Source organism: Nyctereutes procyonoides, unplaced genomic scaffold, assembly GCF_905146905.1.
Source record: "Nyctereutes procyonoides isolate TBG_1078 unplaced genomic scaffold, NYPRO_anot_genome, whole genome shotgun sequence".
NCBI lineage: Eukaryota > Metazoa > Chordata > Mammalia > Carnivora > Canidae > Nyctereutes > Nyctereutes procyonoides.
In genome coordinates, this window is record NW_026575046.1 from 48721791 (window position 1) to 48746098 (window position 24308).

The 24308-nt window shown below is 50.1% G+C and overlaps 1 protein-coding gene across 4 annotated transcripts in view; it reads left to right on the forward strand.

Moving 5' to 3' along the window:
* The window catches only part of ERGIC1 (endoplasmic reticulum-golgi intermediate compartment 1), a 106636-nt gene that overhangs the window by 69213 nt on the left and 13115 nt on the right, over window positions 1-24308 (forward strand). For all 4 annotated transcript variants that reach the window (XM_055324891.1, XM_055324890.1, XM_055324888.1 and 1 more), the window contains exons 5-9: window positions 2295-2419; window positions 10705-10809; window positions 15754-15814; window positions 20522-20622; window positions 23809-23931. In XM_055324891.1, the coding sequence (XP_055180866.1) occupies window positions 2295-2419; window positions 10705-10809; window positions 15754-15814; window positions 20522-20622; window positions 23809-23931 (515 nt within the window). The remainder of the gene's footprint in view (window positions 1-2294; window positions 2420-10704; window positions 10810-15753; window positions 15815-20521; window positions 20623-23808; window positions 23932-24308) is intronic.

Genomic DNA, 24308 nt, shown 5'->3' on the forward strand with positions numbered 1-24308 from the left:
TCCCTGCCCACCCCTCTGTGTGTATGCGTGCGTGCGTGTGTGTGTGTGTGTGTGTCCATCTGTCCGTCTGTCTACAAACATATAGCATGTTTAGGTGGGAGTATTTTTTGGTGTTTTGCTTTTATTTTAACATAATTGGGCCCAAGTACGTGGAACCTTTCTGGGATTTCTTGTTTTTCTTCTGCTAATATCTTGGAGCTATTCTTATATTACTCATGATATTAGTAAGATGATAACCACAGTGGCCATTTATTCCGCTCCTACTCCCAGCCAGGTTCTGGCCTGAATTCTTTGGCTGTGTTAGTGCATTAAGATGAGAGGTGCTCTAGCAGAGTGGCCAAAGGGTGTGGCCTCTGGATTGAAACTCTGTGGGTTCCAATCCAAGCTCCACTGTTTCTTAGCTGTGAGATCTCAGGCAAGTTACTTAACCTCTCTGTGCCTTAGTGTCTCCCACTAGGGTCTGATAACATCTTCCCCACAGGGATGCTCAGATGGTGTATTCTTACATAAAAAGCACTTAGAAGAGTATCTGGTAATTTTTTTTAAGATCCTCACAAGCTTCGGATAGCTTCCTCCTCACAAGGAAGAAAATGAGGCACAGGAAGGTTAGGTAAGTTGCTCGAGGTCCCAGAGCTGGTAGGGGGCAGAGCCAAGCTCTGAGTCACTGGCCTGCTCTGAGCCACCTCTCCCCACACGTAGATTTAGCTCTGTCTTTGTACCTGCTGCACAGCATTCCAGAGAGGGCTGTTCCATTGACCAGTCCCCATTGACAGGCAGCTGGGTTGCCTCCAGTTGTCACCATTTCAAATAAAGTTGCTCAGAGCAGCCTTGCACACACGTCTGGACATGTGTGTGTCTGGAGAACGGGTTCCTAGAGGTGGGGCTGCTGAATCAAACAGGGACCTGTTTGCATTTCTTTTAAATCAAACATCACGGCATCAGCATTTCCCACATACTACAGATCCATAAGCGTCATTTTTAATAACTACATCACGTTTCCTTCTATGGATGGGCCCTCAATCACTTCCCTATCCCTACTGAGGAATACGATTGTTACCATTTTTCCCTTTTAGGGTTGGCGCACATATAATTGCTTCCAGCTGTTCTTTCTCTGTGTTGCAATCTCCTTTCCAGTGCTTCTTTCAGAGAAATTTCTGCGTTTTCATGGTTTATAAACCCATGCCACTTAGGCCATCTCAGGGAATGCAGCTGGCATGGGCCTGCCCATTTTACAGATTGGGAAGCTGAGTCATAAGTTGAGAGTCACATTGGAATCAAGGACCAGGACTCCCATCCCATTCAGTATACTGGGCGGTATACTGGGTATACCAGTATACCAGTATTCTCAGTATACTGAGAAACCAGAAAAGTGCCCAAGCTCCAGGAGGACAAGGCTTGAAGGTTTAGGCTTTGGGTAAAAGAAGATGTGAATGGATGAATGATGAGTGAAATGAATGAATGACTGCCTGGACCTGTTTGCCCAATGAATCCAGAGACTGAGACACATCATGTGCTGCCATTTGTTAGGCACTTGCCCTGTACTATGTACCAGACTCTGGTCTAAGAATTTTCTCTTTTTTTTTTTAAGATTTTATTTATTTATTTATTCATGAGAGACACAGAGAGAGAGGCAGACACAGGCAGAGGGAGAAGCAGGCTCCATGCAGGGAGCCCGATGTAGGACTCGATCCCGGTCTCCAGGATCATGCCCTGGGCTGAAGGCAGCGCTAAACCACTGAGCCACCCGGGCTGCCCTGTTCTAAGCATTTTCTACACATATTCATTATTTGATCCACATAGTTCTCCAAGGAAGGTCTAATTATTATCACTCTCATTTTCCAGAGAAAGAAACAGGCATCGAGGGGTTATGTGCCTTGGCCGGGGTTCCACAGCTGGTAAAAGGCAGGGCCAGGATTCAGACAACATTTTAACCCTCACCCTCTGCTTCTCCCTATAGCCTTGCATTTAGCAGAGTCACCCCTGCATCCCGCAGTCTTCCATACCTCACCGCATTAGCTGCTACCTCCCCCAGCTCTTCCCCCTCTTCCTTTGCAGCATCAGGCAGTGGCAGGGATGGGACATTGTGGGCTTGCTCCCCTTTGGCCCAGCCATCACCTTCTCCCCCTCTGTTGGCTGCCTTCCTCTCTGTGGCTCTGGGCCCCAGACTGTGAGCGCCTACATGGCCTGAGGCCCACCTGTCCATGGAGTGGATGGGACATGGTGGTCCAGGAAGGAGAGGGCCCCCCTCATTGTTTCAGGTGTTTGTGACTCTTTCCTCTCCTTGACCCCTGCAGTGGTCGGGCTCGACATACAGGATGAGATGGGCAGGCATGAGGTGGGGCACATCGACAATTCAATGAGGATCCCAGTGAACAATGGGGCCGGCTGCCGCTTTGAGGGGCATTTCAGCATCAACAAGGTATGGAGACCCTGCATGGGCCCCTGTTACCCAATCCTCATCCCGTTGGTCCCCTTCCTACCAGGAACTGGATGGTAGAGCTGTGTGCTCACTTGGCCTCCCTCCAGCGAGACCCTAACTCGTATCAGGGTGCCCTGACGTTTCCTACTGTGAATCCGGTGGGGGGTTCCAGGTTCCCCGAGGCATGGAGCCCCCACTGGCTGGTTTAGGAAGGGGCAACTCTTCTTCCCAACAGGGAAGGCCAAGGGTGGTGAGAAAACCATGGGATTTCCAGCCCTGAGTGTTCATCCCAGCTCCTACCCCTCTTGGCCAAGCAGTCCCCTACAAGTCACTGTACCCATCTTAGCCATTTTTAGGGGGAGGATGTGATAATGACACCACCCAGCTCACAAAGTTTATATGAGGACCAAACGAGCTATTACAAGCTCATTGTCCCATTGATTTGGGACACTTTTATGGGATGCCTCCTGCGTTCCACGGCAGGGAGGTTCTTGGCTTGGGGCCACCCAGAATAGGGGGAAAGGAATGGAAGAGCTGGAATAAGTGGGCAGATTTCCCTCATTGGCGGAGCTTCTGTGCTGTAGGGGGAGACTGACAATATACAAACTGAAAAGCATTTTGGTGGCTAGGAGACAAGGAGGGATAGTGGGGCAGTTTGAAAGTACCTGGTAGGCCCCAAAGGACAACTGAGGCATTGCTATTGTTTTGTTGCTAGAACCAGGAACTTCAGCTCCCGAGATGTGAGCACGTGCATCTGAGAGTGCCAGGGATTCCTGGCGGGAACCAGCAGGTTGCTCCACACGTGCTGCTGCACCCTTTCCAGCTCCTCTTACATATTACGTATTACTGCGGGGAGCCTCCCAGTAACCCCATGAGGTGGCCCCATGTTGCAGATAAGGACACTAAGACGCAGAGAGGTGGAGTGTCTTGCCAAGATCACACTCTGTGTTCCATACATAACTCCCTTCCCAATCCCAGCCAGACTGAGCCATTGGCCACCCCTGGCTTCGGCTTGCCCGCTTATAGCCTCTGTCAGAACACCTTTCCTCTGATCCCTGACATCTGACTCAGACATTGCGAACTCACTGGCCACACCCAGCCCAAAGACAAGTTACATGCATCCTGTACAGTGTTCAAACACGTCAGAGCCAATATCTAAAGATTGGGAGTCCAGATTCTGGCTTTTCAAAGTCAGAGGCTCTAACCACACTGGGCCCACATCCCTTTGGCAACTGCTATCTGGATCCAAGGGGGGCAGCTGCCCCTTTAGATAGGGCATGTGCCCTCTACTCCCATGGTTCCTGTTAGGTGGCTGCAAGACTAGGCTGGGCCAATGGTGTGACTGGACGTGTCTCTCCCCACGTAGTCTCAGGGCCTCTCCTCCCCACATGGCCTCTGTGTGTGTTCTTCCTGGCAGTGGACTTCTTCCATGAGAGCCCCGGGGCTCCCTCAAGTGCTAAAGCAGAGAATGTCACATCTGCCACATTTTAGGGGTTAAAAATAAATCACAAGGCAGTGCTGTGCTCTGTGATTCAGATTTTATGGTGGTTGTGATGGGAAGCCATTTGAGAGTTTTAAGCAGGGAAGCAATGCAGTAAGACTTACAGTTTAGAACTAGATTATCCAATATGGTAGCCATTAGCCATGGGGGGCTCTTTACATTTAGATTCCTTAAAATTAAATACAATGAAAAATTCAGTCTTTCCATCTCATTGGTCACATTTCAAGTACGTTATTCAGAGAGACTAGTGGCTACCATAGTAGTGCTATATAACATTTTCATCATCAGAGAAAGTTCTGTGGGACAGCCAAACTTTAGAAAGCTCACCATGACAGCTGTGAGGGGAACGCAGAGGAGAGGGCCAAGAGCAGAGGTCATGATCCACGGTTGTACAGCGGAGTTGGAGACAAGTGGGCAGACTAGGGATGTGGAGTCAACAAGACTTACAGATCAGTTGGATGTGGGTGGTGAGGACAGGTGTGAAATCAAAGCAACTTCTTAGGTTTTTTTCTGGACAACCAGGAGGTCCCTTTCTAGATACAGAAGCTTGGGCAAGCATGGATTCTATGGGCGATGGTCCTGGGAAACAGTCGTTCAATTCTGTATGTGTTTCATGTGGGATTTCCCCAAAAGATGTTAAATTGGAGATGTTTCTGGGGTTCAGGATAGTGTTCTGAGGTGGAATGTGAATGTGGGAGTCATCAGTGAATAGATGATGTTGGAAAAGTGTCCATGGCATCAAAAGGTAAGAACCCAATATCTTTTTTTTTTTAAGATTTTATTGATTTATTTGTGAGAAAGAGAGGCAGAGAGAGACAATATGAGCTAAGGGGAGGGTTGGGGGCAAAGGGAGAAGCAGGCTCCCCACTGAGCAGAGAGCCCAACACAAGGCTCTATCCCAGGACCCTGAAATCATGACCTGAGCTGAAGGCAGACACTTAACTGACTGAGCCACCCAGAGGTGCCCCAGAGCCCAAGGTCTTGATGCAAATGTGGTTTGAGGACTGATTTCTAATATATTCCAGTGTTCAGGAGCAGGAAGATGAGGGGACGACAACAGATAGAAGGGGCATCCAGGCAGGTAGGATGGGACCAGGCCTAGTTGGGCCCTAGAATATAGAAGAGACCATGGATCAAAGAGGAAGGCTGGTGTTGCATGGGCAGGGTGGACCACTGACCCAGGAGCTGCAGGGAAAGCCAATGGCATGGGAGAGAACAGGGCTGCTATACAACCAAGGCCTTGGAAAGCACAGGGGGTATGGGGTCCAGGCCACAGTGGAGGGGTGGTGGCCTTGGAGAGGAGGGAGGGTGGGCTCACAGGGTGATGGATGAATTGGTGGTAGGACCAGGCTCTTGCTCTGCCCCCACCTGTGTGCCTGGAGAACTGCTGCTTATGCACAGATTTTATTATTTTTTTTATTTATTTATTTTTTTAATTTATTTATGATAGTCACACACACACACAGAGAGAGAGGCAGAGACACAGGCAGAGGGAGAAGCAGGCTTCATGCACCGGGAGCCCGACGTGGGATTCGATCCCGGGTCTCCAGGATCGCGCCCTGGGCCAAAGGCAGGCGCCAAACCGATGCGCCACCCAGGGATCCCATGCACAGATTTTATTGATGGGGTCCCTCTAGAGTCCCTCCTTCCCCTTCCTCTGACCACGTTGTCCATTATGCCCTCTGTGTTGTTACCATCCATCTCACTGCTTGACTCCTTTGACCATTGCTCCCCATCCCTTGCTGATGAATTCATGCCTCTCGCTATTGAGTGTCTGCTGTGTGCCTGGTTCCACACTTGGCACTGGGATGCAGTCCTGAAAGAAACAGCTGTGGCCTCTGCCCTGGGTGGCACTGTGGTCAATTACGGAGTGATGGGCAGCCCACAGCTAAACCCTCAACCCAATGTGTAATCTTGATGAAGCAGCCATGAAGAGAATGGAGAGGGTGTGAGGGTGGAGCATAAGGGAGGAACCCCACTGAGATAGGGGCATAAGGGAAGGCCTGTCTGAGGGGTGATGGCTGAAGATGAGCAGACACGCACACAAATCCCAACTGTGGGGGCCTCCCCTCAGGAGTGTGATTGCCTGGCTTAAACAAATATTTATGCCCTAGACAATGAGCAAAGAACCTGTCAGGACCCAGCCTGGGGTGGACACAAGAAAAGCAGGACACTACCCTGGAGATAGCCCAGCACCACACTCTCCTCCCCTTGGCAAATATGCCCAAGGCTGCAGTCAGCTCCCCTCAGACAGGCTGTGGTGGGGTCCCCAGCTGGCTCGGGGTGAAGTGGGACTGGCTTTTTGGAGCAGACAGACCCTGGCGAGAACCCTGGCTATGGTGCTCACTGATTGAATGACTCTGGGCAGTGGAGCCTCTCAGAGCCTCAGTTTCCTCATCTGTAAAATAGGGATACTAGTACTGCCCTCCCAGGTTATAAGATATGAGCAAATTAAACTACAGAGCACTTAGCACCCTCGGAACAGGGACAAGCATCGATGCCCCTTCCCTGGCCTTCCTTATCTTCCACCCATAGGAGCATCCAGGATTTCACCAGCTGGCACCCACTGTCACCTGGGTGCAAGTGTGCTCATAAAATGTACATGGAGGACGTTCAAGAGATGAGTCTTCTCTGCTTGGGGAGGGCTGGGGATTCTAGGAAAATGTCATGCCAGCCCTCACCTTATGGCTGCCACCTATTAGGTTCTTACCTGGCCCTTTTCCAGATATACCCATTTAGTCCTTGTAACAGCTCTGAGGAGACCAAGGCACAAGGAATTAAGTAGGATTTGAACCCAGGCAGCCTGGCACCAGGTCCCTGCTTTCCCCCTGTGTCTCCCGTCCCTTTGTTGCTTCTCCCTGCCAGCATCTTGGTCACATGAGCTATGACCGCTTGTGTCTATTCCCTCCAGGTCAGGCCACCCCCTGCCCTTGTCCCTTTGCATGGTGTGGAGCCGCCACCCTCCCCTGTCCTTGGCTTATGCCTCCTGGGAGCTCTCAGTCATGGGGTGCTCAGCAAGAGAACCAGCAGTGACAGTGTGCCCTCGAGATGGGTGAGGTTAGTAGCTGGCCCCAGCCCCTTTATCTCCCAGTATCAGGCTCACACTTGCCCCACAGCCTCCTTATCTGTCCATCAGGAAGTCAGCCAGCAGTCAGACATTCAAGGTCGCATGTTCCAAGCTGCACTGGCTGCCCCCAGCAGCCCAAACTCCCCACTGAATCACCCAGCCTCCAGGAGGAGGGCAGGATGGGCTCGAGTCTGGGGACTGGCTCCATCTATATGTTTCTAAAATCTACAGAGACACTGACGTAGGTTCCTAAGTCACAGGCTCTAAAAGCATCGTCTTTTTCTTTCTTCAGCCCAGCGTGTGTTGGCATGAGTCAGCCACCTGTGATGGATTCCTTGTGGAGAGGGAGTGGGTCACTGAGTCACAGCCTCGCAGGGAGGCAGCGGGTGGCAGATGTGCGGGAGCCAGCCTCCTTGACTCACTTGACTCTGGGAGTGTGAGGACCAGGCTCCAAACCCCATTCTGAACTCTGCCCACTGGAGGCCCTATGTCACTGCATGGAAAAATTCCAAAGGACACATGCCTGACGCTATTGGTTTCTTACTTCCGGAGGTGATAGACAACGGGGCCTGTAGTCCTCACTTTATGGTGTGATTTATTTTTTTAAGATTTTATTTATCTATTCATGAGAGACACAGAGAGAGGCAGAGGGAGAAGCAGACTCTTTCTGTGGGGAGCCTGAAGCGAGACTCGATCCCAGGACCCCAGGATCACAACCCAAGCCAAAGGCAGATGCTCAAATCACTGAGCCACTTAGGCATCCCCTTATTATGTGAATTTTTTATAATATAAGTGTGTTTAGTTATTTAAGGAAAAATGAAGTTAAAAAATATTTTTAAGATACAGTGGGCTTGGGTGTCTGGGGGACTCAGTGGTTGAATGTCTACTTTTGGTTCAGGGTGTGATCCTGGAGTCCTGGGATCGAGTCCCACATCAGATTCCTCACGAGGAGCCTGCTTCTCCCTCTGCCTGTGTCTCTGCCTCTCTCTGTCTGTCATGAATAAATAAATAAAAATATTTTAAAAAAGAAAAAAAGATGCAGTGAGCTTTACCCCATGTCCTGTCCATGTACATGCTGTTCTCTGTTCCAGAAGGGTCCTTGTTCTTTTTTTTTTTTTTAGGTTTTTTTTTTTTTAATTTTTAATTTATTTATTTATGATAGTCACAGAGAGAGAGAGAGGCAGAGACACAGACAGAGGGAGAAGCAGGCTCCATGCACCGGGAGCCCGATGTGGGATTCAATCCCGGGTCTCCAGGATCGCGCCCTGGGCCAAAGGCAGGCGCCAAACCGCTGCGCCACCCAGGGATCCCAAGGGTCCTTGTTCTGATGACAAACATATTCATCCTAGGAACCCAACCTAATAACAGCTGCCATTGGCTTTGCACTCCTTGCCTCCTTTAATCCTCCCAGTAACCCTTTGTGGTTAGCATCTCCATTTTGCCAATGGGAAAATGGGTACAGAGAGGTAAATTGGTACTGACCTTGCCCAAGGCACCCCAGCTGGGAGGTGGGGCTGGGCCGAAGTATTAGGCCCCTGAAGCCCACATCCCAGACTCCATTCCAGCCTCACCTACGATCTGAGGTCAGGCCATGCCCTTTCAGCCTGGTACCTTCCCAGGTCAGTCCACAAAGCTCAGGTCCTAGTGAAGACAAAAGGATTTCTATAAGAAGCCCACAACTTTGTATTTGAAACAGGCATGCTTACAAAATAAGCCAACTTTGATGGCCTGCTGCTAAGCCAGAAGCTATAAGCTGTATTCCTTCCTCTAATATAGATTACTAAACCTTCATTGAACTGGAATAAAATAAACTCAGTGTTTTTAGCATGGCATTCAGGGCCTGTGCTGAACATCCCCATCTCTCTCTAACATCTGTTTGTTTCCTGCTGCTATCACCCTCTGTGAGCTGTTCTTTTATTTGGGGTTTGATAATACAGACTCTTCTGGTTCTTTACACATGCCCACAAACTGGGCTGGGCAGTTTCTGACCTCTGCTTATTCATGCTCTTCCATCTGGCTAGATACCTTTCCCCCTGTTCCCAAGTAATGCAGACTTATCTTCAGAGCCTTAGTACAAGAGGGTTCTTTCTGCTGAGAAGCCCCCTCTGGACATTCCCAACTGAGCTGGGGGCTGTCCCTGTGGCCCCCATGGTCTATACATTCCTCTGGCCCAGTGGGGTCATGCAGTCTCATATTCTGTTGCAAGTCTGTGTCACAACAGGCTAGAGGCCCATCCAGGGCCAGGCTCTGGTTTGGGCCATCTTCCCAAACCAGCACATCCCAAGGGATGGCTGCATGTGGCTGTCAACCCAGGGCTGCTGTGGTAAAGGGTGGGAGGGAGTATCACGTCCTGCTTCAGTATGCCGAATCTGAAGTCCAAACAGCCATGAGTTCAAACCACAGCCCTTGACGTGTTCCTTAGCAAGTGTCTTCACTGCTCTGAGCTTCAGTTTTCTTTTCCATAAAGTGGAAATTACCAGATGTCAAAATCAAAAATGCTATTTTAAGAATTAGGGCCATTCATCGCGTGTTCATTCATCCAGGACATACTTTGTGGGCCTCTGCCAGGGTCTGGGGAGTGCAGATCAAATCAGACCCAACTCCCCACCAGCATGGAGCCAACGTTCTCCAGTGAAGAAACAGAAGAGAACAAGATGAAGATCAGGTGGCAGGTGCTGCCAAGTGCTGTAGCAGACCAAGGGGCTTGGGGAAGGGAGGTTGGGAGGCTCCCTGAGCAGAGGCCTGTGGGAAACCAGGGAGAGAGAGCCACATCAAGAAGGGTTCCAAGAAGGGGTCACAGGCACACAGGACCGAGGTGGGAACCCTGTAGCGCCATTCCTGGTGCCACAGGGAGGCTGGTATGGCCAGAGGGAGTGAGCGGAGGAGTGACACTATCAGATGTAGGGTTCAGAAGGACCCCCGGCTGCTGTTGAGGGAAGGCCTGGGAGTGCCAAGGGCAGGAGCTAGGAGCCCAGTGGGGAGGCTGCCCCCACTGTCCAGGCCACGTTGGCAGCGGGGGCCTGAGAAGGCCGGATGCAAGGCATTGTGAGGGTGGAGCTGACAGCCTTTCCTGGTAGGCAGGAGGTCAGGTGTGAGAGAAAGACGGGGCATCAAGATGATACCTAGGGTTTGGCCTGAGCAGCTGGTAGAGGAGGGGCCTTTTGGTACAACGGAGATGTCCCAGCAGAATTCAGGGAGGTCCTTGTCGCAGGGTATCAGTACCTCTCCTGGGCTGCACTCTGCCAGGGCCCCAAGGCCTAGGGAGGAAAGAAGGCCACCATAGTCCTGCCTTCAAGGGTCCCCTGGTCTGGGGTGATGGGGTAAATTTGGGTGAGTAGCAGAGTTGATTCGGATTTAGAGAAGGTTCAGCTGGTCTGTGGGCCTAATGGTTCAACCCACCATGGGGCCAATAGCCAGGAAGTTGCTGGTGGGCAGCTGCCATTTCAAGCCCTGGCCTGTGCCAGGTGCCCAGCTGTGTGCTTTGCATGTATTCTCTCACCTCATCATCCCAATGGCCCCCTCAGATAGCTTCTGTTACTGCCCCCATTCTACAGACGAGGAACCTGAGGCTCAGAGAAGGGCAGTAGCTCCTCCAAAGTCCCATGGCTTGGACCACACTGGGAGCCAGATCAGATATGTTCGACTCCAGGGTGAAGACCTGCACCCCACCCTCTGGGGCAGCCAATGAGACTACTGAAACTTACATCTCTCCCCCAGGTCCCAGGCAATTTCCACGTGTCTACACACAGTGCTACAGCCCAGCCACAGAACCCGGACATGACCCATGTCATCCACAAGCTCTCCTTTGGGGACACACTGCAGGTGAGCAGGGTATACACAGGTGGCATGGCTGGGGGTGGGTGTATAGGGACTGTGTCTCCTAGAGCCTTCTGTCCTCTCTGGGCACAAAGATGATGTCTCAAGGGGTGAGGAAAAAGAATAGAACTAGATAAAGATCAGGTGGTCTTTATCTGGACCTGAATCTCTGAGTCTCTGCTGTGTCAACCAGCTCCTCCATATTATCCTTCCTGAGCGTGGGCCTACAGTTTTATTGACAGGACCAGTGTCCTAGGAACCTTGGGCTGAGACTTGAAGCCTGGGGAAAGGGATGCACTTCCCATGAACCAGCACTAAGTGCTAGTGTTTTCTCCATGCCAAAGTGGCCTTATGAGGTCTGAGGGGGTGCTGTGTGTTTCCCGGTCATGAAGCTGGGCCCACAGGAGCCACTTGTCTCGGGTCCCCCAGCAGATCTATCTGATGCCAGTGTGCAGCCTGTGCCCTTCTACAGCCTTTTGGCCTTCCAGCCCAGTGCCACGTCCACTCAGTAGAGGTCCAATGGTGATAGAAGCCTCTGACAATCCTTGGTTAGGATGAAGAGAGCCATCTCCAGTGGGTCCAGCCCAGCAGCTTCTTGCCATGGCAGCAGTGAAGGGAAACTAAACACAGACCACCTGATCTCCACCAGCTGCAGGCAGGTGGGGGGCTTGGATGTTCCCTCTTCCCCACTGCTCGCTGACTGGTCCAGAAGGTAGATTCTGGAATTGAGGCTCAGAGTGGGGAGGTGTCTGCTCCAGCTACAGCACTGGGATTGGGACCCCGGGTCCTGCACCCAAGCCATCCTTGACGAGAATCCTGTTTCCTGGTTAAAGGTATTGGAGGGTGGATTCCCTCCAGGGATGGTGGTGTGCACCAGGGACACACACACCATTATGCCACTTATGTGCACACACATCTACTCAGACTCACACACACACTCAAAAGTATGCCCTGACATACATGTGTTCATGTATATACCCTAAAATCCATCCCTAAACGCACACACCAAACATACACACGCACAGACTCTTGCACAGAGCACCGCCCAGAGACATGCACAGATTCACTCATGTTAGAACATCTCATATACACATGCATGCCCACACTGCCCCACGCAATGGACCTGCCAAGCACCGTTCTTTATACTCATGACCTCCTCTCACTCTCTTAGCAGCCCAAGAGGCGGATACTTTCTTTATTGTCTCCATTTTACAGGAGAGGAAGTTGAGGCCCGGGGAGGGAATACAGTCTGTTGCAGAGCATGAGTTAGAACCCAGAGTCTGGCTTCGAGCCGCACTGCTGGTACTGCCTCTCCTGTGCACCCTCCTGAGGGTGTGCTGCCTGTCAGGCACATGTACACTCACACTCCCACTCTCCACTCCACGTCGCTTGTGCTTCTTTCCCCGTTGGCACCTTGTGCCCAGCCTCAGGGGCCAGTCACCACCTTTCCAGTCCCTTTGGAGGCCACAGAGATTTTCCTCTCGGAGACAGCGCTTGGGAATAGAGAAGGCCCAGGGTCCCTGGGGGCCATGAGCCAGACTCCCTGCCTACACGCCAGTGAAGCACAGCCCGCTGTGCTATAGACTCCCTTCACACAGGGTTCACATCCACATGGTGCCATCTCTCCATTCAGGGGATTGTCTTGTGGAGGTTCCCCAGCCTGCCTTTCTGGATTCCAGTCCTGGCTCTACCACTTACTAGTTGTGTGACCTTGAACAAATTATTTATTCCCTCTGAGCCTCAGTTATCTCATCTGTCAAATGGGGATGGTAATAGTATCTGCCCCACAGGATTGTGGCGAAGGTAAAATGAATTAATGCACATAAAGCCCTTACAACAGTGCCAGGCACAGAGTCAGTGGTCAATGAAATGAGCTAGTACCACTGTTGTTGCCATCTGCACCCTAACTCTGCACCAAGCTCTATAAGACAAAGCATGCTGCCAGCCTTTGACGGGCTTATGCACCCATGGAGAAGACAGAATGTGGGGTGGTGACCACCCCCAGTGGGACAGGAGTTAACAAACCACAGGGGGTTCGCCCACAGGTGGTGGGCGGCAAGCCCTCCGTATACTAAGCATTGGGCAGTGCCCTAGCTGTCTGTAGACCCACCAGCTCAGCAAATCCTCACCACAGCCCTGGGAAAAAAGTCACTGTGAACTCCAGTGTGCACACGGCAAAATTGACATAGAGTCCTGAGTTCCGGGTTGCTCAGCTCTGCACAGCCAGAATTCAAACCCAGTCTTTAGCATGCCACACTCCTTCCTTGTGGGAACTCTGGATGCTGCAAGTCTGCTCCTTCTTACTTAGAGAGCTGCGTTACAGGTGACCTCTTGTGTAATCCTCACAAAGACTCCCATATGGTTGCTGGATGGCATTTGTTCTTCTTGCTGAGGAAACCGGGTCAGTGGGATTCAGTAACTTACCCAAGGTCACACAGCTTATAAGAAACCAGGTATGTCTGGCCCCAGGTCTTCTATTACTGTGCCTTATACAGTCATGGATTCATCAGACCCTCTTGAAATTTCTGCTCCGTGCCACGTCCTGGGGCTAAATGATGGGTAAACAATAAAGAGTTCTTTCCTTCCTTCCTTCCTTCCTTCCTTCCTTCCTTCCTTCCTTCCTTTCTTAAGATTTTATTTATTTATTCATGAGAGAAACAGAGAGAGAAAGAGAGAGAGAGAGGGAGAGGCAGAGACACAAGCAGAAGGAGAAGCAGGCTTCATGCAGGGAGCTCGACGTGGGACTCGATCCCGGGACTCCAGGATCAGGCCCTGGGCTAAAGGCGGCGCTAAACCACTGAGCCACCCAGGCTGCCCCGAGTTCTTGCTTTCAAAAGAAGAGATCGGATAACTACATATAATATAGGAGAAGGAGGGTTAAGGACAAGAGAGGCATAGGGTTCTGGGCAGTGATATGGAAGCAGGGATAGGGTTCCTCCCAGCCTGGGAAGTCAGGGAGGGCTTCTCAGAGGAGGTTACCTCTCAGGTGACATGTAAGCCAGCTCCTGAAGGGTGAGAAGGATTTGACCATGCTCACAGGGAAGGCTCTTGGGCAATGGGCATCTCACACATCTTCTATTCTATGACACACCCAGCTGGTCATTTTCATGTAAAAGACCCTCAAGGTTACTTTTAGAAAAAATGGGTAGCAGATGTCCGTGTCATCAGAACGATGTTCTATAACAAGGCATGGGAAGTGACTGCTCCTCAGAGTTGGAGAGGTTGCAGAAGTGTCCCGAAAGGGGAGCAGGGAGCTGAGTTTTATGTGGGGCGGGAGACCCGTGTTAGATTCAGGCAGGTGGGGCTGACTGGGGCAGGTTGGTGTGGAAGGTGGGCCATGAGGCCAGCATGGAGGTGAGAGGAGAGCTGCAGCCAGGGCGAGGGGAGGCAGAGCTCCGACTGAGGCAGGGTAGCAGGGAGAAGGGAAAGGGACAGACCACGGTAGCAGAGGGGACAGTCTTATGTTGCTATGTGCCGCTGGCAGAACAAGACAGAGACAGCCTTCGCTTGGTCATGGTTATGGGGGAAATGAGATTTTTTTTTTTTGAGATTTTCTTTAAATGAAAAAGAAAAAAAAAACAGCTGACGTATCCATCATCCATGCATCAAATATTTATTGAGCACCTGTTATGCACATTATGTGCCTTGTGCACATTGCCGAGGACAAGCGTGGTCCTTGCCCATGTGGAACATACAGTCTAGAGGGGAAAACAGAAGTTAATCAGATGATGACACAAGTGAATGTGAGAGAAAACCATTACACATGACTATGGGAGGGAGCATTCTAGCTCTCGTCTCCATAGCACCATCCTGTTGGGTTCAGATTGTCATTCCCTAAGGCAGCAATGGACAAACTTTCCTTTTCTTTGGGCTTGTTAAGAGTGTGCAGCTCTGTTAAGTGCGCAATAAACATCAGCCACCTGCGACCGGGATCAAGGATCAGGTCGCCCACTGCTTCCCACTACTCCTGAAGTGGCCCTTTCTCCAGAAGTCTGTCCCCCTCCTCCTACCTCCAGAAGTCTGTCCCCCTCCTCCTACCTCCAGAAGTCTGTCCTACCTCCCCCACCTTCCTCTGGGGCCACATAGGCCTCTGGTTATTCCTCAGTCTCTGGGCTCATGCTTCACAGGTGCTGCTTGCCTGATTAACTTCCCACTTTCCTACAGATCTCGGTGTGTCGCTTCTTCCAGGAAGCCCTCCAGGGTGACAGCTTGGTAGCCCCTGTTAACCATGCCCATGGTGGCATGCCCCATGTACCAGGCATGCCTTGCCCTGCTTTAGATTTCCTGTAACTGACATGGTTTCCCCTCATCCTCAGAGAAGTGGTAGGATGCGGACTTCAGCCTATTCCACAGCAGACCCTGCCAGGGGCACACAGTGGGGCCAGTTGCCATGAGGAGAGGGCTCTTCACAGCTCCTGTATGTTCTCTGCAGCAGATACAGTGGGAGACCAGCAGCCCTGAGTCCTTCGAAGGCTGTAGGGGATCTCAGGAGGCGTGTGCTGGGACCCACACCCACCCTTACTTGTATTTCCAAAGTAGCTTAATTGAAAGGAGCTCAGCCTTGAGATCAGATACCTGAATTTGGAGTTCGGCTCAGCCATTTATCAGCTGTGTGACTCTGGACAAGCTTCAGTGCTTCTCCAAGCCTTGGTCTACTCTTCTTTAAAATGGGCTCAACAGTACATCATCGGGGGCATTAAATGAGATGACTAGAAGTATGCAGGCTAGTGTGGCATATTACAGGGCCCCAAGATGGGAAACCTGCTAGTGCCAACCGTGTGCCAGGCCCCAGCTATGTGTGTATCTTGCTCTCCGCAACGTCTCTATGAGGTAGGCCATGCTGGGTCAGGTCCCTGCACCAGGCTGCACTTGGCCATCCCCTAGCAGCCAGGGCCAGGCCTGGAGGAGGCGGCAGGCTGGGATCAGTCCCCTCACTGTGCTTTTCCACAGGTCCAGAATGTCCACGGAGCTTTCAACGCTCTCGGAGGAGCAGATAGACTCACCTCCAACCGTATGTATCCCATATCCCAACTGGGAACAAGGAAAAGGGAAAAAGGGAATGTCTATTGAACACTCACTATTATAAGCCCAGATGTGAATGCTCCATTCCCACAGCTGGCCTGTGAGGAAGGTGAAATCAGCCCTGTCTTACAGAGAGAGAGAAGTGGCTCGTGTTGCACCCCCCGCCCCAGGGAAAGTACGTGACTGCTCCAAGCACTTCGTAAGAGCTCAGGGAATATCAGCTACTATCATCATTATTGCTATCATTACTGCCTCATAATTGTTTTTAGTTGAGATAACCACCTAAGATACCACAGGGAGCCCTGGCGGGACCAGAATTCATCGTGGCTCCAGTGGCACTGTGAGAACAGGGCTGGGGGTGGCCCTGTCAGGTCTGCCCACCTGGGCCGCCCACCCAACCCCACACTCTCCTGCTGGAGCCCCTTCCACCCGTGAACACCTCCTCCCTGAGTCCTCTACCTGCTGGGCTCTGTGACACCTTGGCCCCACTAAAGTGTCACACACTGACACACCTTTGCACACACCTGGTGCCTGATCTAATGAATTTTTGCACACACACACGTGTGCACACACATGGGGCCTTGGACATGTGCACAGAACAGGTCCAGGAGGCCCATCTGCTTAAATGGATTCACCGCTGGATCCTGCAGGACAGGTGACCTTGACTTTCCTTATATCCTCACCTGAGCTCACCTTTTTAAACACAAGGCTTTTCTCGTTGTTTCTTAAAACGCATTCTGCTCTCCGCTGTTCAGAAATTCAAGCAAAAGAAAACGTCTCTCTCCATGACCCATCCCCGACCCTCAACAAGTCACATTTGTCATTTCTCCACATCCCCATGAACCCTTGTCTATCAGCAGAAGTCATTGTCTCAAAGTCTGTAGACAGCAGTTTACCTCCTGATTTTTGTCCTGGACATCTTTACATGACCAAGTTTTTGTACCTTGTTTCCAGTGGTGCCAGAGGCACGGCCGCCCATCTAACAGCTCTGCCATGCTTTATTAAGGCATTGTCTTCTCATGGAAAATGTCTGTTTCTAGTTTTTTACCATCACAGCAATGCTTGTGATATTTATGGTATTTGCTTTACATTATCCCCTGGCTTTACCCCTGTGTGCATGCCCATTGGTGCCGCCTCAAGCAGTGGAGGAGCATGTAGCAGTGCCTCTTCATTTTCGTGCAAATGTCTGATTCTTTTGTCTTTTTTTAAAAAAAGATTTTATTTACTTATTTGAGAGAGGGAGAGAGCACAGAGGGATAGTGAGAGAGAGAGAAGCAGACTCCCTACTGAGCAGAGAGCCCGACATGGGTCCTGATCAGTCTTGATCCCAGGACCCTGAGATCACAACCCGAGCCGAAGGCAGACACTTGACTGACTGAGCCACCCAGGCATCCCAGCAAGCGTCTGATTTAACAGAGGCAGATCCTTCCAATGTTGGTGTAGTTGGTATGGTTCTGTGGAAGGGCAGCATGTCACCCCAAGGAGGCCATCCACCTGAGCCGGCAGGTAGCAGGGACTCTTCAGCTACCTGATACTGACATAGAACCGAGCTAGGAAGAACCCAGAGTGTGTCCACCAGTAGAGAGTATGGGCAGAAAATCCTGCCTACCCAGGCTGGCTTCTGCAGAAAGAAAAATGCATTAGATCAGACACAGGCAGCCAGGGGTAGGGCCGGCTTGCATTCCCTCAGCTCTCCAAGCTTGGTCTCCCCAAAGGGCCTTTTCTTCTCCCAGACCTTACCACTGAGGGCTGCTTCTTGTCATGTTGGTCTCAGCTCAAATGCCACCACCTTGGAGAGGCCCGAGCTGGCCCTTATTAAAGTAACGCCCACTTCTAGTCAACTATTTTTCCTTAGCCCAGACCAGTCTCTGAACATACTGAGGAGTGATACTGAATGTTTTAGCTGTGGTGATGATGGCATTGTGCTTGTTGTGTTTTGTTCTTTAAGAGTCTTTATCTCTTATAGAGACTTAACTAAAATATTTGTGGATGAATCAATGTGACGTCTGGGATTTGCTTGAAGATAAAATGGGTAGGGCGAATGATGGGGTATGGATGAAGCAAAAGAAGCAAAATTGACTGTGTGTTGTTAATTGTTGAAACTGGGGAATAGGATGCCAGAGGGGTTCTTTATATGATTCCTCATTTTTGTGTGTGTTTGAATTTTTCCACAATGAGATGCTAGCAGAAAAGGGGGCTGTGAGCACAAAAAGTACATGGGCCTGGCTGGATCAGGTCAGGGCCAGCAGCCCCTAGGAGGGGTCCACCAACAAGGAATCCACGTGGGTGGAATTAGAATGTGTAGTGTCTCTAGTGGGCATTTGGCAAATTGTATCAAAGGCCTTAAAAGTGGTCATTGCCTTTGAGTCATCATTTCTACTCATAGGAGAGTAAGCTAAGGAAATAATTAAGAGAGTATGCAAAAATTGTGGAAAATAATGTTCATTAGGTCATTGTTTATGACAGTGAAAATGAGGAGCAGCGTCAGTGCCTAGCCATGGGGGTTGGTTGGGTGCATTTACCTGGCTGCGCTGTGAGATACATGCAGATGTGTCCAAACTTCACTGGCATTCAGGCAGCAACATTAACTGAGCACCTACTGTGTGCCAGGCACAGTGCTAGGGTATATTGCAGCAAATAAAACAGAGTGGAGCTTATTACTTTCTGTGTCTTGTGCTGGTATCTGTGGTGTGTAGTTCTTAGAAAAGGGTAGCAGCCCGGGTGACTCAGCAGTTTAGCGCTGCCTTCAGCCCGGGCCTGATCCTGGAGACCCAGGGTCAGGTCCCGCGTCGGGCTCCCCGCATGGAGCCTGCTTCTCCCTCTGCCTGTGTCTCTGCCTCTCTCCATCTCTCATGAATGAATAAATAAAATCTTTAAAAAGGGGGTGGGGTGGGGTACAGCATGATTTAATTTTAGGAAAACATAAATATAAGCCTAGCAGTTTATACACAAGAATGTAAATCCATGGGTTTTTGTGGATGGTGGATTTGTGGGTGTTTTTTATTTATTTTTTCTCTTTATGATCATCCCTATTTTGTACAGATTTTAACAGAACTATTACAGGTCTGATTTTCATAAGGCTTTCACTCTTTCATTCCCTCAAGTTTTTAACCTGGGGCAATGGGCATTTGGAGCACTGTATCTCAAGTATGATCTTTGGGCCCCTGGTTTACAATGCAGATTGTGAGCCACTCCAGAGCCATTGAGCAGGACTGAGGCCCAAGTGTCTGCCTTTTAAATCCTGAGTGACTCTCCTGCTCCTGACACCTGAGGACCACTGTGGGCTTGAGCAGAGGGATGTTGGGGTCTTCATGGACTTATCCCTGAGCCTCTTCTGAGGTTTTCAGAGGGAGGCAGATCTCAAGACAGTTCAGGAAGCACCACCGTTTCCTTACCACGATGCAGCATTAGCAGGAATTCTGTATCCTCTAACCTCTTACAGCAAGTGAGTCCAAGGACTCAGAACTGATTGAGCCAGTAGACCAGGATTGGAACACAAAAGACTAAATTTCTGTGTGGTTTCAGCTCCATGACCCATGACCTGACATTCTAGACAATAGCTGAGGGGTCCTTGAGCTTCTCTTAGCATCCCAGAAGCGTGATCCAAGGGAATTCAGACCTTTCCTGGGTGATATTTGGCAGCTTTGGGCCAGCATCCTGTCAAACTAGTGTTTGATTCCACTTACCTCATGCTTATCAGAAGCTGATTCATCTGTTCTTCCATTCATGCCTCTGACCAGCCATCCCGCCATCCGTTCATTCATTCAGGAAGCACTTGCTACTGTCCACTCTGTGCCAGGCCTATCCAGGGTTCTGGGACAAGAGATGAGTAAGGCTCTGTCCCTGCCCTCCACAGCCTCCCGCCATCCAGCACTGGTGGGTAAGAGTTACAGTGGAATAGGATAGGGCCAAGTGGAGGGAAAATGGATCTCCCATTAATTGAAAATGGGGCAAGAAATCAATCAGTTCTTCATAAATGCAACTTTTCTGGTTTGTGGGCTCTTTTAATATATAAAGTTTTTTTTTTTTTTTTTTTTTTTTTTTTTTTTAAGTAATCTCTACACCCAACACAGGGCTTGAACTTAAAACCCTGAGATCAAGAATCACATGCTCCACCAACTGAACCAGTTAGGCACCCCATCATGGGCTCTTTCTTTTAAAAACTTAAACCCAACTTGCTTCAAAAGCAACAATTTTCATACAGGACCTGGGGTATAAGTGAAATGTGATCTTTATGAAAACCTGCCCTCTTCCTTTCCCAGAGGCTAATGGTTTCTTGGGTATCTTTCCAGCAAATTCTATATATTCTTGCATATAGAGAGTGAGTCTTCCCTGCCCCCAGACATGGAAACAAGGTATTCACTCCGTTCTGTAACTTGGTTCTTTTCACTTTACAATACCTCTTGGACAATGGCTTCTCCCAGGACCCCTTCAATGTTTGCCCTGTTGATGGCCATTTGAGTAATTTCCAGAATTTTAATTATCCCATATGGTACAGGAATAAAGATCCTGATAAGATGGAGTCTCTCAATTCCTAATATCCAAGGGAGAAAATGAAGAGAGGTTGTTTGGTGATGAAAATTTGGAACAGCCCCCCTATGACACCGAGTAGGTTTAGCGTTGAAGTGACATAGAAAGACTTGCCAGCTGGGCAGCGCTTCTCCCCCTGCTTCATCCTGCTGTGTCCTTCCTGCAGCTCTCGCCTCCCACGACTACATCTTGAAGATCGTGCCCACGGTGTACGAGGACAAGAGTGGCAAGCAGCGGTACTCCTACCAGTACACGGTGGCCAACAAGGTACGTAATCTGTTGGCACAGCTGTGTGCAACTGCGCCCCCTGCTGGCCATAAGCGGAAAGGACACGTATCTCAGCAGGATTCCCCGCTGGGTACCTTGAGGGGGCCTTTCCTGTGGGGCTGCTCTGGCCAGAGACTGCCCCTGGGTAAAGATGAGAGGACATTCTCCGAGTCAAGGGGAGGAAATGCTGGAGAGGATGCGGAGAAAAGGGAACCCTCTTACACTGTTGGTGGGAATGTGAACTGGTGCAGCCACTCTGGAAAACTGTGTGGAGGTTCCTCAAAGAGTTAAAAATAGACCTGCCCTACGACCCAGCAATTGCACTGTTAGGGATTTACCCCAAAGATTCAGATGCAATGAAATGCCGGGACACCTGCACCCCGATGTTTCTAGCAGCCATGTCCACAATAGCCAAACTGTGGAAGGAGCCTCGGTGCCCATCGAAAGATGAATGGATAAAGAAGATGTGGTCTATGTATACAATGGAATATTACTCAGCCATTAGAAACGACAAATACCCACCATTTGCTTCAACGTGGATGGAACTGGAGGGTATTATGCTGAGTGAAGTAAGTCAATCGGAGAAGGACAAACAGTGTATGTTCTCATTCATTTGGGGAATATGAATAATAGTGAAAGGGAATATAAGGGAAGGGAGAAGAAATGTGTGGGAAATATCAGAAAGGGAGACAGAGCATAAAGACTTCTAACTCTGGGAAATGAACTAGGGGTGGTGGAGGGGGAGGAGGGCGGGGGGTGGGGGTGAATGGGTGACGGTCACTGAGGGGGACACTTGACGGGATGAGCACTGGGTGTTATTCTGTATGTTGGTAAATTGAACACCAATAAAAATTAATTTATTAAAAAAAATAAAAATAAAAAAATAAAAAGAAAAGAAAAAAAAGGGGAGGAAATCTAACCAGGAGATGGGGTTGAGAAAGAGCCTTGCGTCTGGCCCCAGTCCTGCAGACTCAGGACCCTGATTGGTCAACACACAACAGATGCTCTCACACTCGGGTGCAAGCACTTTATCCAAAATCACCAGATGACCATTGGTTAACAGGAATGTCTTAGGACCCCAGTACTCAAAGTCATAGAGAAGTAGGTAGGCCTTGATGGGAAGCAGAGCACAGTCAGAGCCAGCAGAAAGGGATGAGTAACCATCGTTTCAAGCTGGGACAGCCTCTAGCTTCCCCGGAGATGACCCTGCCAATGGATGTGAATGCTTGGAACACATTAGTTGAGGCTCCTCCAGTGGATCCCTTTATCTCCAGGGCTATCCTTTTTCTTCTAGGGCTGCCCAAATCCCTTACAGGTGATGATAATAATAGAATAGTAGCTCCCATTTATTGAGCACTATGGGTTGGATATTATGCTAAGCTCTCTACTTCTACCGTTTTTTCCAGTCATGACAGCTCTGACTGGGGCTGTGATTATTCCCATGTTACAGATTTGGGGACAATGACACAGTCATTGGCACTGAGAGGTGGTCATAGAGCTACAGAGCGTCCAAGTGGGGGGTTAGAACTGGGTTCTCCTCTGGCTCCAGAGCCTGGCCTCTTGCTCACATCACCCACTCAGCCTGAACAGGGGCTGGTGAGTCTGTCTCAAGTGACTTAAGGTCCCACTGCCTGGATCTACCTGTGCTGATTAATATTCTGGTGTCACTTTCCAAAGGGAGTTCTGTTTCTCTTCCTCTGATGTCTGTTGAAGGGCATCTCATTGCAGCTGTCAGGTGCTCACAGCATCTAATGGCTGGGATATGGAAGCAGTCTGAGCAGAAAAGATGAGGCTGGCACAGAATGCCTATTCAGCCCTGGCTCAGTCACTTGCTAGCTGTGTGACCTGGGACATGTCGCACAACAGTCCTGTGCCTCCATTTACACGTTTGTAAAATGGGGATGGTGCCCATCTCATAGGATGGCTATCAAATGAGGCAATGTTTTAAAAAACCACTTTTTCCATAAAGGAGGCTTTGTGATAAATGGTACCTAGTGCTGCTCCTCTATCCCTCAGCTTGGGCTGGGCTGTAACCCAGACAGTCACCTTGCCCCATCAGCTCTCCCTGGAGAAAGCTGATCTTATTTTGCCCAAGGCTTCTTCCCCTGAGGCTCTGGCAAAGACCCAGCAGCCAGAACAGCCTGCTCAGCTCTCTCTGTGGCCTTGGCCCCAGCCTGCCCTGGGAAAAAGTGGGTTGTGCCCATCAGAGCTAGTGGTGGGCCATCAGGCCAGGTAGGTCAGAGCTTGGGCCTTAGCATTTGAGATTGGGGGTGCCCTGTGGCTTAGTCAGGTCTACAGTTGTTGTGGACAAATGAGAATAGCCCAGAGGTTTCCAGCAAATGCCCAAACCAGAGAGGACCCATATTAATTCAGCTCATTAGCATCCTTTTAATCCCACCAGCCAAGTGCCATCTCAGGAAGTCTGTGGTAGGGTCCCTCTGTCTTTCCAGTTCTGTGTGCTCCTTCTTTTAAGATGCCCACTCCCCATATGGCCTTTATAGTCATCTGTCTTGCACACACCCACACACATGCACATACATACACCTCAGGATCTGGCCTGGAATGACCCCCTCCCCACTAAGCCTTCCAGCCGGCCTAGGGGAAAGTCAGTCATTTGTTGCTGGTGCCCCCAGCACCCCAGGCCTCTATGCCACAGCATGGACAATGTGGCAGTGTTGCAAATACTCTTCTACATCCGTTCCCTTCTCCAGATTGTGACCCATCTCTGGGGATGGGGCAGAGCTTCCTGCCCTCAAGGTCCCCAGCAGCCAGCACTGGGCCAGCACCCAGGAGAGGGGTGTAAATAGTAAACAATCAATGAGTGAATGAATGGATTCATGGCCAGGAGTTAGAGGGGGAAATAGGCTTTTACTCTGGGGGAGCCCAAATCACACCAGTCCTTTTACACCTAATTCTGGTGTTGCTTTCAGGTCATACAATCAGTTTTCAAGCAGCCAAAAGGGTTGAAAATATCCTCAGCAATGCTTCCCCTTCTAGATGCTTGACAGCAGAGCCTCCAGGGAAGGGGTGAGAGGAACGGATGGAGTCTGGCTCCAGGCCAGAGACAGAAGAAAGCCCCTTCTTGTGGGTCACCAGGGGACCCTCTGCAATCCAACTCCCGCCCCCCATGAGCCATGGTTTGTATGTCTGGTTCTCACATCCCCCATCTCTCTTCCCCTACCCTAGGAGTACGTAGCCTACAGCCATACAGGACGCATCATCCCTGCCATCTGGTTCCGCTATGACCTTAGCCCCATCACGGTCAAGTACACAGAGAGACGGCAACCTCTGTACAGGTTCATCACCACGGTAAGTAGGTGAGGCACCTGCCATGGGCTCCTTCTCCTGGCACCCCTACTGGTTCTCAAAGGAACAGGAGGCAGCCTGCAGGGCTAGGATCTCAGGCTGTACACAGGAGATTGTGATCCCTAGGATGTTTAGAAATATTATCAGAATTGTGTCAATATTGATGGCATGTCATCAAGAAAATATTTTCCAAAGGGAAATGTCACTAAATCAATTTAATTTGTTAAGCAGATTTTTATATGGCTCGATGAGATGTTCATGATTCTCTCCAGGTTTTATTCTTATGGGTTTAGCAGGGTTTATCCTTTTCTGTAGAAATTTTACAGTGAAGATTTAACTCATTTTTTTTTCTGTGTCTATTTTCTAACTATAGCTGCTGC